Source organism: Oncorhynchus gorbuscha, linkage group LG22, assembly GCF_021184085.1.
Source record: "Oncorhynchus gorbuscha isolate QuinsamMale2020 ecotype Even-year linkage group LG22, OgorEven_v1.0, whole genome shotgun sequence".
Classification (NCBI taxonomy): domain Eukaryota; kingdom Metazoa; phylum Chordata; class Actinopteri; order Salmoniformes; family Salmonidae; genus Oncorhynchus; species Oncorhynchus gorbuscha.
Genome location: NC_060194.1, coordinates 21,037,850 through 21,055,198, shown reverse-complemented (window position 1 = coordinate 21,055,198; position 17,349 = coordinate 21,037,850). Strand labels below are relative to the sequence as shown.

Below are 17,349 nucleotides of genomic sequence, written 5' to 3'. Positions count from 1 at the left end.
TGAAACCAAGGTAAATAAGAGCCATTTCTCTCAGTTCCACACTATGAGCAGTTGGTGCCTTTTTGACAACAGCTGACACAAAAAGCTTCATAAAATACATTTGATTGAACGGTCAGTTTGGTCTATTTTATTCTTTCAAGGACAATTAAGTCAAGAGGACCCACTTTTACACATGACAAAACAATGGATTCACCACAACATATTAAACACAGTCACTAAAGCCAGAGGCATGGTCTAGAGATCTTCATTTACATGACACACCACTACAGTACAGGTGGCCAACCTCGGACCTAGTCTCTCAAAGTAAGCCATGAGCATTCACGGCCCTCTCTCAAGCAGCATACTTTGAAACCAACAACAGTTGGGACTTACAGTCCAAATGTTATCCATTGAAGTAAAACGCTTCAGTACCGAGGCTCTCCAGGACCAGGATGGTCACCCCTGTATTACACCAAAGGTCATTAAGGAATGTTCAAAAGCAAGGAATGAACACCGCTGAATCATTTAAATAAAACAGTTGGTAAGGAGAGGATGTGGAGTCAGTGGGAGCCCTCTAGATGTGCATCTCAAATGGCACCCTAAGTCCTATATATAGTGCACTACTGTTGACCGGTCCTGGTTAACAGTAGTGCACTATATATAAGAAATAGTGCTCTAGTCAAACTTAGAGCACTGTGTAGGGAATAGGGCGAAATTTGGGACGAACACAGTCACAGCAAATTGGATGTTATGAATATTAAAATGATGCCAGTTTATGACAATCGACACAAGGACTGTGTTTAACATTTAAGGGCTCAATCTAAGTCTTAAAATCAGTAGCACTGGTGGACATGGATGTTGCAGCTAATTCATTCAATTAAAAAAAATTAAACTAAAGCACGACTAAGAAAAAGGCCAACCGGTCTGAAGTTCTTATCGATGTTCTGCTCGAGTACCATCTCTCCAAAATAATACATGTCAGTCCATTTACAAGACAAGGAGCTCGGCGTATTCAAGCTCAAAGTTACACAAAAATAGAGGAAAGCAGAATGTACAAGGGCAAATGGTCTTGAAGAAAACCGCAACCTTTCTGACTCTCCACAGATAGGTCTGTAAACCCCCTGTTAACTATCTGAGAAGGAAAGAACAAAAAAAAATAGATGGTCACTTAAAATCATATACATGTATATTCAGCCACAGCTCATTCACTGTGGACGAAGACCACTTGCATCAACAACAAAACAAATCTTACAACCCAAGCTAAGGTACATAGAATGGTAAACACCCTCAGTTCACAAAACAGACCCTTTATATACACAAACAAATGTACTATTCTCATTTTTAACCAATCAGAACCGAAGAGTGCCAACCAAAAAGGTATGCATACATCCACACAACTTAAATGACAGCTGACTAATGTTTTAAAAAATCCAACAATTACCATTTCAGAGTAATATCTCTTTAGATCACCTTTGTATCAACACATTTTGAATCATTTAGTGTTACTATAGTACTGGTTAATTACACAAGTCATTGACAAATATATAGTAACTGAAACTAGTGAAAAACATTATGGATTACATTATTCATAAATAATTTGCTTTGTTATACCATGACTTTTGCATACAAACATTTCAATACTTCAAACCAATTTTTTACAGGCATTTATCACAATTCCATGTAATGAACAGAACAGCTCTTTACAGATTTGCGATGGCTCATGAAACTCTAAATTCCTTCTACCTGAACACAGATTCCAGAAAAGGGCATCCATGAGTTTCTGACTCTGGGGAAGTAGACAGGGCATCATTGCCAAAATATGGCTTTAAAGAAACCCAATAATAAAAATGTCCTTACTACTACTACTGACTAATACATTTGATACAACAGTAAAAGTATGTGGGGAATGCCAAGAAGTTTGCTAGAGATTAATTACTTTTTTCCTACAACTGCGATAATACGAACATGAATTTTATTCAAAAGGGATAGGATTTTGTCTTAAACACCTGCAGTTTAATCTAACCTTTCGGTTGCATTCCTTTAAGACAAAATGGTGCAAATATGTCACTCTTCAGCAAATGGTTAAAAACAATCACAGACAAAAAAAAGACATTTCAATAATTTACTATGTATTTACACAATCCATCTGCTTCTCTAGCTTCGTCTTCCATTGATCTTGTCATCGTGATCTTATGTCTTGCGGATACATCTTCTAGTCACCCATTTTTACTTTCGACGTCTACAAGAAAATACATATATTTGATTATGTAATAAGAAAAACAAGAAGAAGCAAACCTATATTCAGTTCATGCAATCAGCTACAGAAAGATTATGCTATTCAACCAATCAAAGGATGGCTATATAAATACATTTGATTTGATGAAAACTGTGGAAAAAGAATGTCAGTTACCTGCAAGATGGCTACAATCACTCCAAATAGCCCAATTGCACTGCCAAAGATTTCCACAATAAGGATTTTGACGAAGAGGCTGCCGTTCTGGGCATCAGCCAGGGCAGCTCCACTCCCAACGATGCCAACACAGATGCCACAGAAGAGGTTGGAGAAGCCCACAGTAAGACCAGCACCAAACATGGAGTAGCCTGTCAGGAAAGAACACAATAAGCACAGTCTTTACTTTATAGCCTGAAATTGTATTTTACCATTTGAGCTATTGAAGCCAATGGCAAAATGTGCCTACTTTACATCTAATGTTGAGCCTGCCTCTATATCAATGGAAATTAAGAACGCGTTCGGCTTCCAATCAACAACTAGCCTGAGTGCCAGTCTGTTAGTGCCATCATGCCAACTCCTTGTCACTCATGGTCATGCAAAACAGGCTAATTAACACCCAATGTCAGCAATTATCTTCTTACCTGCTTGGTAGTTCCTTGCCCCAATGGTCTCTGGTGTAGTGCCGCTAAAACTCTATAAAGGGAAAGATGGTGTGTAACGAAATAGAATGACGTCTAATAAAATTGGAGCCGTCTACTACAGTGTCACATCTGACACCCAAAAGTACTTCACATTTTGAATGCTGAGCACGACAGAAAGTGGTCCAATTCACACTCCAGAGAACAACCCTGGTCATCCCTACTGCCTCTGATCTGACGGACTCACTAAACACAAATGCTTCATTTATAAATTATGTCCGAGTGTTGGAGTGTGCCCCTGGCTATCTGTAAACTTTAAAAACAAGACATTTATCAAAAGTAAGAGAACCAGATGGTATAAGTAAAAATATTTTTGCAATTACATTTACTTTTGATATTTAAGTATATTTTAAACTAAATACCTTAAAGACATTTACTCAAGCAGTATTTAACTGGGTGACTATCACTTGAGTCATTTTCGATTAAGGAATATTTACTTTTACTCAAGTATGTTAATTGGGTACTTCTTCCCACCACTGTTAAAGGACACAAATGATTATCATATCATAAGCCACCTCTCATGCTTACCTCAGCCATGTTACTTATCACGATTGCCATGATGATCCCATATATAGCTACGGCCTCACAGAAGATAATGCTGTGGACAGGACGAGACAACAATAGCATAACACAAAACATTAATGGGAAAGACTGATCTTATCAATACAAAACATACATACAGTTGAAGTCGGAAGTTTACATACACCTTAGCCAAATACATGTAAACTCAGTTTCACAATTCCTGACATTTAATCTGAGTAAAAATTCACCGTCTTAAGTCAGATAGGATCACCACTTTATTTTAATAATGTGAAATGTCAGAATAATAGTATAGAGAATGATTTATTTCAGCTTTTATTTATTTCATCACATTCCCAGTGGGTCAGAAGTTTACATACACTCAATTAGTATTTGGTAGCATTGCCTTTAAATTGTTCAACTTGGGTCAAACATTTCAGGTAGCCATCCACCAGCTTCCCATAATAAGTTGGGTGAATTTTGGCCCATTTCTCCTGACAGAGCTGGTATGTATAACCGAGTCCGGGATGTAGACCTCCTTGCTCGCACAAGCTTTTTCAGTTCTGCCCACACATTTTCTATAGGATTGAGGTCAGGGCTTGTGATGGCCACTCCAATACCTTCACTTTTGTTGTCCTTAGGCCATTTTGACAACTATGGAAGTATGCTTGGGGTCATTGTCCATTTGGAAGACCCATTTGCGACCAAGCTTGAACTTCCTGACTGATATCTTGAGATGTTGCTTCAATATATCCACAATTTTCCTTCTCATGATGCAATCTATTTTGTGAAGTGCACCAGTCCCTCCTGCAGCAAAGCACCCCGATAACATGATGCTGCCACTCCCGTGCTTCACGGTTGGGATGGTGTTCTTCGGCTTGCAAGCCTCCCCATTTTACATCCAAACATAACAATGGTCATTATGGCCAAACAGTTCTCCATTTGTTTCATCAGAGCAGAGGACATTTCACCAAAAAGTATTATCTTTGACCCCATGTGCAGTTGCAAACCGTAGTCTGGCTTGATTATGGCGGTTTGGGAGCAGTGGCTTCTTCCTTGCTTTCTGGCCTTTCAGGTTATGTCGATACTGGACTCGTTTTACTGTGGATATAGATACCTTTCTACCTTTTTCCTCCAGCATCTTCACAATGTCCTTTGCTGTTGTTCTGGGATTGACTTGCACTTCTCGCACCAAAGTACTTTCATCTCTAGGAGACAGAACGCATCTCCCTCCTGAGCGGTATGACGGCTGCGTAGTCCCATGGTGTTTATACATGCGTACTATTGTATGTACAGATGAACGTGGTACCTTCAGTCATTTGGAAATTGCTCCCAAGGATGAACCAGACTTGTAGAGGTCTACAATTTTCTTTGAGGTCTTGGCTGATTTCTTTTGGTTTTCCCATGATGTCAAGCAAAGAGGCACTGAGTTTGAAGGTAAGCCTTCTGACTCACTGGAATTATGATACAGTGAATTATAAGTGAAATAATATGTGTGTAAACAATTGTTGGAAAAATTACTTGTGTCATGCACAAAGTAGATGTCCTAACAGACTTGCGAAAACTATAGTTTGTTAACAAGAAATTTGTAGAGTGGTTGAAAAATAGTTTTAATGACTCGTTTTCACATCAAAGCAGATTCCAACTTCAACATACATATACAAATGTAGAATAGTGAAGACATCAAAACTGAATTAACACATATGGAATCATGTAGTAAAAAAATTAATGAAAGTAAATCAAAATATATTTTAGATTGAGATTCTTCAAAGTAGCCACCCGTTGCCTTCATAACAGATTTGCACACTCTTGGCATTCTCTTAACCAGGATCACCTGGAATGCTTATCCAACAGTCTTGAAGGAGTTCCCACACATGCTGAGCCCTTGTTGGCTGCTTTTCCTTCAATCTGCGGTCCAACTCATCCCACTGTGGAGGCCAGCTCATTTGATGCAGTACTCCATCACTCTCCTTAGTCAAATAGCCCTTACACAGCCTGGAGGTGTGTTGAGTCATTGTCCCGCAAAAAAGCATAAACCAGACGGGATGGTGTATCGCTGCAGAATTCTGTGGTAGCCATACAGGTTGTGTGCCTTGAATTCAAAATAAATCATTGAGTGTGACCAGCAAGGCACCCCCACACCTTCATGCTTCACAGTGTGAACCACACATGCAGAGATCATCCGTACACCTACTCTGTGTCTCAAAGACACAGCGGTTGGAATAAATACTCTCAAATTTGGACACATCAGACCAAAGGACAGATTTCAACGAGTCTCATGTCCATTGCTCATGTTTCTTGGCCCAAGCAAGTCTACTCTTCTTACTAGAGTACTTTAATAGTTTCCTTGCAGCAATTTGACCATGAAGGCCTGATTCACAGTCTCCTCTGAGGCAGATCTTATGTCACATTCACCAAATACAACAGGCAGACCATACAGTGAAATGCTTACTTACAAGCCCTTAACCAACAATGCAGTTTAAAAAAAATATTTTATTTTTATTTTTAAATACTCCCCCAAAGAATAAGGAAAAAAGTTACAAATAATTAAAGAGCAGCAGTAAAATAACAATAGCGAGGCTATATAAAGAGGGTACAGGTACAGAGTCAATGTGTGTGGGCACCGGTTAGTCGAGGTTGAGATGTCTGTTACTTGAACTCTGAAGCTTTTATATGGGCTGCAATTTGAAGCTGGTAACTAACCTATTCTCTGTAGCAGAGGTAACTCTGGGTCTTCCTTTCCTGTGGCAGTGCTCATGAGAGCCAGTTTCATCATAGCGCTTGATGTTTTTTGCGGCGGCACTTCAAAGTCCTTGAAATGTTCCGGATTGACTGACCTTCTTGTCTTAAAGTAATGATGGACTGTCGTTTCTCTATGCTTGTTTGAGCTGTTCTTGCCATAATATGGATAATTAACAGGCTCAAACGCATTAAGGAAAGAAATTCCACAAATTAACTTTTAACATGACACACCTGTTAATTGAAATGACTACCTCATGATGCTGGTTGAGAGAATGCGAAGTGTGCAAAGCGGTCATCAAGGCAAAGGGTGGCTACTTTGAAGAACCTCAAATATTTTGATTATCACTTGTGGTTACTACATAATTCCATATTTTTATTTTAACATTTATTTAACTAGGCAAGTCAGTTAACAAATTCTTATTTTACAATGACTGCCTACACCGGCCAAATCCTCCCCAAACCTGGATGACGCTGGGCCAATTGTATGCCGCCCTATGGGACACCCAATCACAGCCGGTTATGATACAGCCCGGGATCGAATCAGGCACCTCTAGCACTGAGATGTAGTGCCCTAAACCACTGCGCCACTCGGGGACCATATGTGTAATTTCATAGTTTTGATGTCTTCACTATTACAATGTAGAAGATAGTAAAAAAAGAAAAACCCTGGAATGAATAGGTGTCCCCAAACTTTTGAATGTATATATACACAGTACGCAAATATAGACAAAAATTAAGCCTAGATTTGGACTAAAAAGCATTTTTAAATGGTGATTTTAGTCCAGGGGTAAACTTAATCTGGGTCTGAGAAACGGGCCCATAATGACACATTTTCACTTTAAATATCTTACCTGACCAAATTCTTTGTTTTAATCCGTGGTGCTTTTACACCACCTCCTATGATGCTGGAACCTGTGATGTAAATGCCCCTGTAAAACAAGGAAAACAAAATTCATTATGAACATAAAACCAGGTTTGGATGATACCTGGGGGACATCTTCTACAATGTTACTCCAAATATTGCAATATCCAATATAATCGTGTTGCGCCGTTAATGACTAGATAATTCCAGACTGTAATTTCCATTTATTTTCAATATTATTGTCGCATTCTCACTTAATAATCTTAGTTTGGTGAAAAACTAAGGCTAAGTTAATTAAATGTAGACATCATTTAACATATTGATACCGCCTAACTAATAAAACTGCAGTTATGATTTGTAAAGTTCAAGTAGAGTATAGTCTAGCACGTCACAATATATCGTCAATGTCAAATCAAGATATTCGATTTAAATCATAAAAATCTGACGAACCCTACATAAAGCAGAACATAAAAACAGTGATACACTAAAATAATAATCCTGCCATCCAAGAGTAGTATTTTAGCCTGCTGAAATAGGGAAGAGGATGGGGACAAGACATTAGTTGCTATTTGAATTTTCAAATCTAATTTCAGAACTTCCCTTATTCATATTGGACAATCTCGTCTGATGAAACACTCAAAAGGGGGAAATTAAGAATACTCACCAAGCTGCTCCGACAACAGAGAGCGAGATGGCCAAGCCAATCCCAAGGTTTGCCCACATAAAGGGCGACGTTTCTGTCAAGAACCTGAGTGAGAGAGTATAATTTTACCATGGAAATCAAATATTCTAAGCTTTAGTCTAGGTCAACACTTCTGAAATACCACCTGACTAGAATTCTATTAGTAATCAGCACCAGACTCAAGAATATAGGCTAAAATTCTATGCCTATGATATATCCTACTATTCTAACTAAGACAAGAGACTGTCATACTAACCATGCTACATCAAAGCGGAATCCAAGGTCGAAGATTGTGTAGCAGATACCTGAAAAATATCACCAACGCAGGAAAAAAAAGTGGAAACGTTTTCATGAGTTTATGCATGTGTGTGTACACTGCATGTAGATGTATGTGTGTTGCAGTACAGAACAGTTCTGTACAGGACATTCAATGTCAAGCCACTTAGTTACAGAACCAAATTGTGCCCGAGAAATTATGATATGTCAGAAGCGTGATAGCTCACCCTCACACGAGAAGTGCTTAGGTTCCTATTTTTCTGACTGTAGAAACTAAGCTAGCTTGATTTATTTAGCTATGTTGTGGTATATACGTTTTCTGTAGTAATGCTTATGCTGTAGTAAAGTTATGCTGTTAGTGCAGGGCCTTATATTATGGAGTCGAACATTAGTTAGTTAATCGCTTGCTAGTTAACGTTACCTAGTTAGTTAGCTACGTTACTTCCTGTAAGCATTTTGTCAAATTATTACAAACAAATGACTAAAACAAGTTTTTGGACGGCAGTCCCACAAGCGTAAATAACATACAATGCAAAGAAGCTAGAAAGCTAAATAACTAGGGATGCTGAAACAATATGACATATGTGAACAAGCCATCACATCACTGCAGAGACAACTTAATTACTACTAACTAGCAGCGCAGCCGGATAACGTCACGTTAGTTAACAAGTCAACACAGTATCTGTCAAGCAGACATTCACAATCAATAAATACTAACGAGTTTGTTTTTTAAAATCAAGTATATTTTTGCGATCATCATTAGCTAACTAAACCCATTACATTAGCTAGCAAATATACAACGTTTTCTTACCAACGATGAGAATAGTACTCCAGAAGGCCAAAGTGACCCCGGTGTAGAGAATGGCGTGTCCGTTCATGATCCACTCAATCACCCAAACCGCGATATTTTACGGGCAATCTCACAACACTACCTTCAGGTTGGTGTTTTACAATTGACGCCAAACCGTCTGAATAATATAAATAATGTTAATCACCCCCCGAAATCGTTCAATTGGAGAAGAAAAGTCGAACCATCAAAAAGGGAAGGAATGCAGTCAGCTGATCGAGCTTGACTTGAGCATGTGACTGTGATAACAAACGTCATTCTACTTCCTGTTTTCCACAGCCGCGGGAACTTCAAAGCAGCCTCCGCTGGTCATGTCTCGAAGGAGATACCGATTTTGTCAAATTGATTAATGAAATGTTATTTTCGTGTCAAATCGCCAATTGGCAACCCATCCCTTATGGGATTAATTGACACATAAACAAACATTACAATAATTCACTATGGTAATTAAATGCTAATTCTTCTTCCGGTGTTCTCTGCATTGTATAAAGAGTGAAAACAATATTTTTACAATTTAATTGTAGGTAGCCCTTTTTCTTTTATTCCAGGATTTATCTAAATATTCTGCAAACAGAAATACACAATGGACAAAAAACACATACATTTCTCCTCATCACTCAGCCACATAATGCCAGTATATATCTGGTGTGCTTTCTGGAATAAGAGCAAGCGTATATCGTAGAGAAAAACTGAGTTTCACTCTCACTCTCTTTTAAAGGTTACATAGTCTTTCCTCTTCCATTTCACCACAATACCGACCTGTTTCAATACGCAGACGCAATATCCCTGATCTTACCTGTTTCAATACCCAGAGACAATATCCCTGATCTTACCTGTTTCAATACGCAGAGACAATATCCCTGATCTTACCTGTGCACATAGTGATCTCTTGCTTTTAGCTAGGTTATACATAATATACAGCTCACACACAAATTCACCCTTAATCAAACAAAAGGTTCTCAATTTGGGTTTATGATTAATCTCCTCCATTTGTTGTTGTTGTGTTGCATCAGTTGTTTTTTAATCATATTTATGTCTCCCTTAATTTGTTTTTTTTTGTACAGATGTCAGACTGTTGAAAAAGGTCAGACATTTCAGTTGTCCAGGCTGTCTCTATGGATAGATTCCATAAAAATAAAAATAAACTTTGAGTGTTTTTGTTTTTCCTATAACTCCCCCAAGAGCTCTACTTGCTGAGTCGGCCAGGGCAGATGCTCCGTATAGAAAGGAACTATGGAACTAAGGAACAATAAAAATACCCAAATATTTATAAATGCTTGTAAACTCAAGAATGTCTCACCAAAACAAAACTGAAAAACACTTCTCTTAGCACCTGGTTTTCTAAAATGCATTATCTGTGTTTTTGTCTGGTTGATCATGGGTCTCCATCTTTTACACCAATTGACTGCACATAAAAACATTCTCTGCAGGTCTTGTTCAGTTTCTGCCATCAAAATAATATCATCAGGATATAAAAGGATACTTAGCATTTCATCATCATATCTTACTCCAATATTTAACTGTTTCATTCATTTTGCCAAATCATTTATAAACAAAGAAAAACGAAGTCCAGTAGTCCCGTTCAGTACAACGAGAGTGTGTATTGCACAACGTCGAGTTCTACAGCAGACTGGACTTGATTTCCATAGAACCACTTGATGGCGAGCTACAATTCTCCAGTAAATATACTTTCTACTGAGCACTACATTCATTACATGATGTCATAACTATAACTATAGCAATGGGAATATGGCATGAGAGATGGAAATAAATAACAAAGTACTTGGCTGCTTAGATTTAGTTTGTATTATTTTTTACTTTAAAAAACAGCAAAAACAACAAATAAGTGTCATGTTTTGTCTTAGATTGTCTTGTCATTATGCTTTCCCTTCTGTTCGTTTCCCCCTGCTGGTCTTATTAGGTTCGTTCCCTTTTTCTATCCCTCTCTCTCCCCCTCCCTCTCTCTCCTCTCTCTATCGTTCCGTTCCTGCTCCCAGCTGTTCCTATTCCCCTAATCATCATTTAGTCTTCCCACACCTGTCTTTTCCCCTGATTAGAGTCCCTATTTCTTCCCTTGTTTTCCGTTCCTGTCCTGTCGGATCCTTGTCTATTGTTCACCGTGCTGTGTCTATGTATTGCCCTGTCGTGTCGTGTTTCCCTCAGATGCTGCGTGGTGAGCAGGTGTCTGAGTCTGCTACGTTCAAGTGCCTTCCCGAGGCAACCTGCAGTTCTTGATCAAGTCTCCAGTCTGTTCTCGTCATTACGAGTAGTATTATGCCTTTTGTTTGTAAAGTAACTTTACTGGATTAAAGACTCTGTTTTCGCCAAGTCGCTTTTGGGTCCTCATTCACCTGCATAACAGAAGGATCCGACCAAGGAATGGACCCAGCGACTACAGATGCTCGTAACACTGCCGTCGAGATCCAAGGAGCCATGCTCGGCAGACACGAGCAGGAATTGTCTGCTGCTCGCCATGCCGTGGAGAACCTGGCCGCTCAGGTTTCCGACCTCTCTGGACAGTTCCAGAGTCTTCGTCTCGTGCCACCTGTTACTTCCTGGCCTGCCGAGCCTCCGGAACCTAGGGTTAATAACCCACCTTGCTACTCCGGGCAGCCCACGGAGTGCCGCTCCTTTCTCACCCAGTGTGATATTGTGTTCTCTCTCCAACCCAACACATACTCTAGCGAGAGAGCTCGGGTTGCTTACGTCATTTCACTCCTTACTGGCCGGGCTCGAGAGTGGGGCACAGCTATCTGGGAGGCAAGGGCTGATTGTTCTAACAATTACCAGAGCTTTAAAGAGGAGATGATTCGGGTTTTTGACCGTTCAGTTTTTGGTAGGGAGGCTTCTAGGGCCCTGGCTTCCCTATGCCAAGGTGTTCGATCCATAACGGATTACTCTATAGAGTTTCGCACTCTTGCTGCCTCTAGTGACTGGAACGAGCCGGCGCTGCTCGCTCGTTTTCTGGAGGGACTCCACGCAGTGGTCAAAGATGAGATTCTCTCTCGGGAGGTTCCTTCCAGTGTGGACTCTTTGATTGCTCTCGCCATCCGCATAGAACGACGGGTAGATCTTCGTCACCAAGCTCGTGGAAGAGAGCTCGCGTCAACGGTGTTTCCCTGCTCCGCATCGCAACCATCTCCCTCCTCTGGCTCAGAGACTGAGCCCATGCAGCTGGGAGGTATTCGCATCTCGACCAAGGAGAGGGAACGGAGGATCACCAACCGCCTGTGCCTCTATTGCGGATTTGATGGACATTTTGTCAATTCATGTCCAGTAAAGGCCAGAGCTCATCAGTAAGCGGAGGGCTACTGGTGAGCGCTACTACTCAGGTCTCTTCATCTAGATCCTGTACTACTATGTCGGTCCATCTACGCTGGACCGGTTCGGGTGCTACATGCAGTGCCTTGATTGACTCTGGGGCTGAGGGTTGTTTCATGGACGAAGCATGGGCTCGGAAACATGACATTCCTTTCAGACAGTTAGACAAGCCTACGCCCATGTTTGCCTTAGATGGTAGTCATCTTCCCAGTATCAGATTTGAGACACTACCTTTAACTCTCACAGTATCTGGTAACCACAGTGAGACTATTTCTTTTTTGATTTTTCGTTCACCTTTTACACCTGTTGTTTTGGGTCATCCCTGGCTAGTATGTCATAATCCTTCTATTAATTGGTCTAGTAATTCTATACTATCCTGGAACGTTTCTTGTCATGTGAAGTGTTTAATGTCTGCCATCCCTCCCATTTCTTCTGTCCCCACTTCTCAGGAGGAACCTGGCGATTTGACAGGAGTGCCGGAGGAATATCATGATCTGCGCACGGTCTTCAGTCGGTCCCGAGCCAACTCCCTTCCTCCTCACCGGTCGTATGATTGTAGTATTGATCTCCTTCCGGGGTCCACTCCTCCTCGGGGTAGACTATACTCTCTGTCGGCTCCCGAACGTAAGGCTCTCGAGGATTATTTATCTGTGTCTCTTGACGCCGGTACCATAGTGCCTTCTTCCTCTCCGGCCGGGGCGGGGTTCTTTTTGTTAAGAAGAAGGACGGTACTCTGCGCCCCTGCGTGGATTATCGAGGGCTGAATGACATAACGGTTAAGAATCGTTATCCGCTTCCCCTTATGTCATCAGCCTTCGAGATTCTGCAGGGAGCCAGGTGCTTTACTAAGTTGGACCTTCGTAACGCTTACCATCTCGTGCGCATCAGAGAGGGGGACGAGTGGAAAACGGCGTTTAACACTCCGTTAGGGCATTTTGAGTACCGGGTTCTGCCGTTTGGTCTCGCCAATGCGCCAGCTGTTTTTCAGGCATTAGTTAATGATGTTCTGAGAGACATGCTGAACATCTTTGTTTTTGTCTATCTTGACGATATCCTGATTTTTTCACCGTCACTCGAGATTCATGTTCAGCACGTTCGACGTGTTCTACAGCGCCTTTTAGAGAATTGTCTCTACGTAAAGGCTGAGAAGTGCTCTTTTCATGTCTCCTCTGTTACTTTTCTCGGTTCCGTTATTTCCGCTGAAGGCATTCAGATGGATTCCGCTAAGGTCCAAGCTGTCAGTGATTGGCCCGTTCCAAGGTCACGTGTCGAGTTGCAGCGCTTTTTAGGTTTCGCTAATTTCTATCGGCGTTTCATTCGTAATTTCGGTCAAGTTGCTGCCCCTCTCACAGCTCTTACTTCTGTCAAGACGTGTTTTAAGTGGTCCGGTTCCGCCCAGGGAGCTTTTGATCTTCTAAAAGAACGTTTTACGTCCGCTCCTATCCTCGTTACTCCTGACGTCACTAGACAATTCATTGTCGAGGTTGACGCTTCAGAGGTAGGCGTGGGAGCCATTCTATCCCAGCGCTTCCAGTCTGACGATAAGGTTCATCCTTGCGCTTATTTTTCTCATCGCCTGTCGCCATCTGAGCGCAACTATGATGTGGGTAACCGTGAACTGCTCGCCATCCGCTTAGCCCTAGGCGAATGGCGACAGTGGTTGGAGGGGGCGACCGTTCCTTTTGTCGTTTGGACAGACCATAAGAACCTTGAGTACATCCGTTCTGCCAAACGACTTAATGCCCGTCAAGCTCGTTGGGCGTTGTTTTTCGCTCGTTTCGAGTTTGTGATTTCTTACCGTCCGGGTAGCAAAAACACCAAGCCTGATGCCTTATCCCGTCTGTTTAGTTCTTCTGTGGCTTCTACTGATCCCGAGGGGATTCTTCCTTATGGGCGTGTTGTCGGGTTGACAGTCTGGGGAATTGAAAGACAGGTTAAGCAAGCACTCACGCACACTGCGTCGCCGCGCGCTTGTCCTAGTAACCTCCTTTTCGTCCCTGTTTCCACTCGTCTGGCTGTTCTTCAGTGGGCTCACTCTGCCAAGTTAGCTGGTCATCCCGGTGTTCGAGGCACTCTTGCGTCTATTCGCCAGCGCTTTTGGTGGCCGACTCAGGAGCGTGACACGCGCCGTTTCGTGGCTGCTTGTTCGGACTGCGCGCAGACTAAGTCGGGTAACTCTCCTCCTGCCGGTCGTCTCAGACCGCTCCCCATTCCTTCTCGACCATGGTCTCACATCGCCCTAGACTTCATTACCGGTCTGCCTTTGTCTGCGGGGAAGACTGTGATTCTTACGGTTGTCGATAGGTTCTCTAAGGCGGCACATTTCATTCCCTCGCTAAACTTCCTTCCGCTAAGGAGACGGCACAAATCATCATCGAGAATGTGTTCAGAATTCATGGCCTCCCGTTAGACGCCGTTTCAGACAGAGGCCCGCAATTCATGTCACAGTTTTGGAGGGAGTTCTGTCGTTTGATTGGTGCGTCCGTCAGTCTCTCTTCCGGGTTTCATCCCCAGTCTAACGGTCAAGCAGAGAGGGCCAATCAGACGATTGGTCGCATACTACGCAGCCTTTCTTTCAGAAACCCTGCGTCTTGGGCAGAACAGCTCCCTGGGCAGAATACGCTCACAACTCGCTTCCTTCGTCTGCTACCGGGTTATCTCCGTTTCAGAGTAGTCTGGGTTACCAGCCTCCTCTGTTCTCATCCCAGCTTGCCGAGTCCAGCGTTCCCTCCGCTCAAGCGTTTGTCCAACGTTGTGAGCGCACCTGGAGGAGGGTGAGGTCTGCACTTTGCCGTTACAGGGCACAGACTGTGAGAGCCGCCAATAAACGCAGGATTAAGAGTCCAAGGTATTGTTGCGGCCAGAGAGTGTGGCTTTCCACTCGCAACCTTCCTCTTACGACAGCTTCTCGTAAGTTGACTCCGCGGTTCATTGGTCCGTTCCGTGTCTCCCAGGTCGTCAATCCTGTCGCTGTGCGACTGCTTCTTCCGCGACATCTTCGTCGCGTCCATCCTGTCTTCCATGTCTCCTGTGTCAAGCCCTTTCTTCGCACCCCGTTCGTCTTCCCTCCCCCTCCCGTCCTTGTCGAGAGCGCACCTATTTACAAGGTACGTAAGATCATGGACATGCGTTCTCGGGACGGGGTCACCAATACTTAGTGGATTGGGAGGGTTACGGTCCTGAGGAGAGGAGTTGGGTTCCGTCTCGGGACGTGCTGGACCGTTCACTTATTGATGATTTCCTCCGTTGCCGCCAGGATTCCTCCTCGAGTGCGCCAGGAGGCGCTCGGTGAGTGGGGGGGTACTGTCATGTTTTGTCTTAGATTGTCTTGTCATTATGCTTTCCCTTCTGTTCGTTTCCCCCTGCTGGTCTTATTAGGTTCGTTCCCTTTTTCTATCCCTCTACATTTACATTACATTTACATTTACATTTAAGTCATTTAGCAGACGCTCTTATCCAGAGCGACTTACAAATTGGTGCATTCACCTTATGACATCCAGTGGGACAGTCACTTAACAATAGTGCATCTAAAACTTAGGGGGGGTGGGGTGAGAGGGATTACTTAACCTATCCTCTCTCCCCCTCCCTCTCTCTCCTCTCTCTATCGTTTTGTTCCTGCTCCCAGCTGTTCCTATTCCCCTAATCATCATTTAGTCTTCCCACACCTGTTCCTTATCTTTTCCCCTGATTAGAGTCCCTATTTCTTCCCTTGTTTTCCGTTCCTGTCCTGTCGGATCCTTGTCTATTGTTCACCGTGCTGTGTCTATGTATTGCCCTATCGTGTCGTGTTTCCCTCAGATGCTGCGTGGTGAGCAGGTGTCTGAGTCTGCTACGTTCAAGTGCCTTCCCGAGGCAACCTGCAGTTCTTGATCAAGTCTCCAGTCTGTTCTCGTCATTACGAGTAGTATTATGCCTTTTGTTTGTAAAGTAACTTTACTGGATTAAAGACTCTGTTTTCGCCAAGTCGCTTTTGGGTCCTCATTCACCTGCATAACAATAAGTGGAACTCATGCTAGAACGGGCCAATAGGATCTCTCTAGCTCGTGCTTGGCTCTTCCCACCTCCTTGCTTGTTCTGCCCACCATGACTAATTTGTTCGCATTGGAAAGGACAGGCTGTGGTCCATCTTGGTTTTGATTTAAAAAAATCTTTGGCCAAATGCTCGCTGGCTTCCCTTGCAGTCAATGCTACTGCAATGTCATACTATTTTGGAGCAGACAGCATCAGATAGATGGCCTACACATACAGAGACAGATGGGCACTGTTTCGCGCCCTCAGATGCTTTCTCCGATGAGATACAGTACATTCAGCCTCTTGTGAATTGAAGAAAAATTATGAAAAAGATGAAAAATACATATTTTTTTCTTGGTCCATTTTTTGCGAAACCCTTGCTTCCCTTGGCATCCATGAATACACGCCACTGGGCTGTTACAATGTACTGATATAAGTGGAAGCATTATACTGTTACACATGCAGTCAACTTTGCGCTCAGTAATGTCATTCACAATAAATATTTTACGAGTGATTACTCTAACATTTAAAAGCACCATATTCCATGAGTGTGGGCCACTCTGCGCCTGGGGCATGTGCCTCGAGGTAACCAGTGGAGTAAGAACCAAATTATTAATGTTACAACCACGTTTTCCAATCTATCAGAATGGTAGGAGATGATAGTTTGTGTAAACTCACTAGAAGGTGTAGTTAAAATAACATAAATTAGGTTACTCACAATAACCATATTGCCAATTCTACAGTAGTTGATATGCTTTCCAAGTCCTCTGTTGCGTATTCTGATAGAGAGAGGTGGAGCACTACCACCTGGTCAGAACACGCCCATTCTCTTATCTTTTATAAAATAGGGTTATTCTATTTTTATTCTCTTTTACTGCAGCTTTTTGTATGATATTTAATTCCCTCCTCAAACAAAATGCATGTCATGTTTATTACAGCAAGTAGAATAAACTGTACAGAGGCATTGTAGAAAAAGGAAATAGCCTAAGCATGTTGGTCTCATGATGAAAGTGTCACGAACGTCGTCAGGGAAATGACCGGACCAAAGTGCAGCGTGGTGAGCTCACATTCTTTTTATTTAAAATGTCACCAACAAACGATAGTGAATCTTACTAGGGCTATACAGGCCACTAACAAAGTCAACTACCCACAACTAAGGTGGAAAAACAGGCTACCTAA

General features: G+C 42.3%; 1 protein-coding gene across 1 annotated transcript; it reads right to left on the bottom strand.

Annotated features, from left to right (window-relative positions):
• Positions 1-104: 104 nt before the first annotated feature.
• LOC124009392 (V-type proton ATPase 21 kDa proteolipid subunit) lies at positions 105-9,077 on the bottom strand. The gene is made up of 8 exons (XM_046321185.1): positions 8,803-9,077; positions 7,972-8,020; positions 7,698-7,781; positions 7,023-7,100; positions 3,439-3,508; positions 2,854-2,905; positions 2,390-2,580; positions 105-2,218 (listed from the first exon to the last, which is right to left on the bottom strand). The coding sequence occupies exons 1-8, from the start codon at positions 8,867-8,869 to the stop codon at positions 2,192-2,194; spliced, it is 618 nt and encodes a 205-aa protein (XP_046177141.1). The 5' UTR covers positions 8,870-9,077; the 3' UTR covers positions 105-2,191.
• Between the last annotated feature and the right edge of the window lie 8,272 nt (positions 9,078-17,349).

Excerpts from the sequence above, each read along its gene's own strand:
- LOC124009392 (XM_046321185.1), bottom strand. The coding sequence starts at position 8,869 with ATGAACGGACACGCCATTCTCTACACCGGGGTCACTTTGGCCTTCTGG. Across the intron at positions 8,021-8,802 it reads GAGTACTATTCTCATCGTTG|GTATCTGCTACACAATCTTC; the intron begins GTAAGAAAACGT and ends GATATTTTTCAG. Across the intron at positions 7,782-7,971 it reads TTCCGCTTTGATGTAGCATG|GTTCTTGACAGAAACGTCGC; the intron begins GTTAGTATGACA and ends TCTCTCACTCAG.